Source organism: Labrus bergylta, chromosome 4 (genome assembly GCF_963930695.1).
Source record: "Labrus bergylta chromosome 4, fLabBer1.1, whole genome shotgun sequence".
NCBI lineage: Eukaryota > Metazoa > Chordata > Actinopteri > Labriformes > Labridae > Labrus > Labrus bergylta.
The window spans coordinates 7,790,060-7,792,216 of NC_089198.1; the positions used below are offsets into that span (position 1 = coordinate 7,790,060).

At 43.9% G+C, this 2,157-nt stretch overlaps 1 protein-coding gene across 1 annotated transcript in view; it reads left to right on the forward strand.

Annotated features, from left to right (window-relative positions):
* Nucleotides 1–1,198: 1,198 nt before the first annotated feature.
* The window catches only part of LOC136178880 (tripartite motif-containing protein 16-like), a 2,123-nt gene continuing 1,164 nt past the window's right edge, over nucleotides 1,199–2,157 (forward strand). The window contains exon 1 of the mRNA XM_065953308.1: nucleotides 1,199–2,157. This exon is cut by the window's right edge and continues 1,164 nt beyond it. Coding sequence (XP_065809380.1) covers nucleotides 1,260–2,157 — 898 coding nt within the window. The 5' untranslated portion in view covers nucleotides 1,199–1,259.

Sequence of the window (2,157 nt, forward strand, 5' to 3'; positions counted from 1 at the left end):
TGCAGCATTACGTCTTTTATGAATCTGTATGTTGTTGTTTGTTTGTACACTGTCTGTGTTGTCTTCTCCTTTAAAGCACAAGAAAACTTTTTTCAGTTATACAAAATAGCTCTATGAAACTGTAGATTTCAGAGGAAACCAAACATGAAGCTTTTCAATGTTTGCTTCAACTATTGTGAGCTGTAAGTTATTTAAAAACATCATGTGGTTGTTCAATGTTGTCTTTTAATCTTAACTGCACGATAAAACTCAGACTGACAAACTCACTCTGTCCCTTTAAGAGAATTCATCACATGCGTGAGGGCAGCATGGTAACCCCTCCCGATTGCTCAACTCCACCCTGTGCACACATTTCCTGGTTCCCTCTCCTTCACTAATATACGAGTGCAAGATAGGTGTAACCAACAAGTGAGCTCCCCAGCCCCGTGCAGCATGGATCAGCAAATGAGCAGCGACAAAAGGACACTGAGGTATTTTTTGTCGGTGTACTACTTCTACTACATATTCAAATTCTTCCATTACTTGGAATCAAACCGACTTTTGTAAATTAAAGCAGCAGTAGGAATCAGTCGGTTTGTATTTGAAACAGGATTATGACTTCAATCTGAGGTGAAGTATGTTTAAAGACAATATCAATGATCTGCTTGATCATCAGTTTGACCATCTGATAGTTAAAAACAAGGAATAAAGGTCAGGTCAATGTATTTAATCCAGTATGTGAACCACCAGTGTGTGAAAACACCTCTTCCAATGGTGGTGAAGTTCAGTGGAACTCTGACGCCTCCCTGTGGTGTCTCAGATTTTCACAGCTTGTAATGCTGGTGTTCACAGGTAGCGCCGTTCTGACAGTAGTTGTAAAACATGTTCAGTTATTCTCTGTGTTTTATTCACTTCTTTTTACATGTTAAGAAATGTGTGACTAGAGTTTTTTACATGCTTGCTTATAGAGTTTTCTTCCATGCAACAGAGAGAGGTTATGTATTCATGTTGAGAATCTGCCCTGTCAGAGTAATGAAACATGAGTCAGAGCTTGTTAACCCCTCCCTCTTCTTCCTGCTCTCAGACTCAGCCAGCTCCACTCTGACGTTTATTTTCTTGTTCCCTCCCCTTTAGATCTACAGTTTGAGGATGGGTGTAACCAACATGTGGGACGGTGCAAGAGCAGATACTGAACAAACACATGCTGTGTAGATAAGAGGTTAAACTAGTTTGATTTCTAAGAAGTGAAACTCAGACAGTCGTCGTTACAGAGAGGAGAAATGGCGCAGAAAGGAGTTCAACTAGACTGGGAGGCCTTCTCTTGTTCCATCTGTCTGGATCTCCTGAAGGATCCGGTGACTGTTCCCTGTGGACATAGTTACTGTATGAACTGTATTAAAAGCCACTGGGATAAAGAGGATGAAAAGACAATCTACAGCTGCCCTCAGTGTAGGAAGACTTTCACACCGAGGCCTGTTTTGGTGAAAAACACCATGTTGGCAGTTTTAGTGGAGGAGCTGAAGAAGACTGGACTCCAAGCTGCTCCTGCTGATCACTGCTATGCTGGACCTGAAGATGTGGCCTGTGATGTCTGCACCGGGAGGAAACTGAAAGCCTGTAAGTCCTGTCTGCAGTGTCCGGCCTCTTACTGTGAGAAACATCTTCAGCCTCATTTTGAAGCAGCTCCATTAAAGAAACACAAGCTGGTGGAGCCCTCCAAGAAGCTCCAGGAGAACGTCTGCTCTCGTCATGATGAAGTGATGAAGATGTTCTGTCGTACTGATCAGCAGTCTATCTGTTATCTCTGCTCTGTGGACGAACACAAAGGTCATGACACAGTCTCAGCTGCAGCAGAAAGGAGCGAGAAGCAGAGAGAGCTCGAGGTGAGTCGACAAAACATCCAGCAGAGAATCCAGGACAGAGAGAAAGATGTGAAGCTGCTCCAACAGGAGGTGGAGGATATCAATGGCTCTGCTGATAAAACAGTGGGGAACAGTGAGAAGATCTTCACTGAGCTGATCCGTCTCATGGAGAAAAGACGCTCTGATGTGAAGCAGCAGGTCAGATCCCAGCAGCAAACTGAAGTGAGTCGAGTCAGAGAGCTTCAGGAGAAGCTGGAGCAGGAGATCACTGAGCTGAAGAGGAAAGACGCTGAACTGGAGAAGCTCTCACACACAG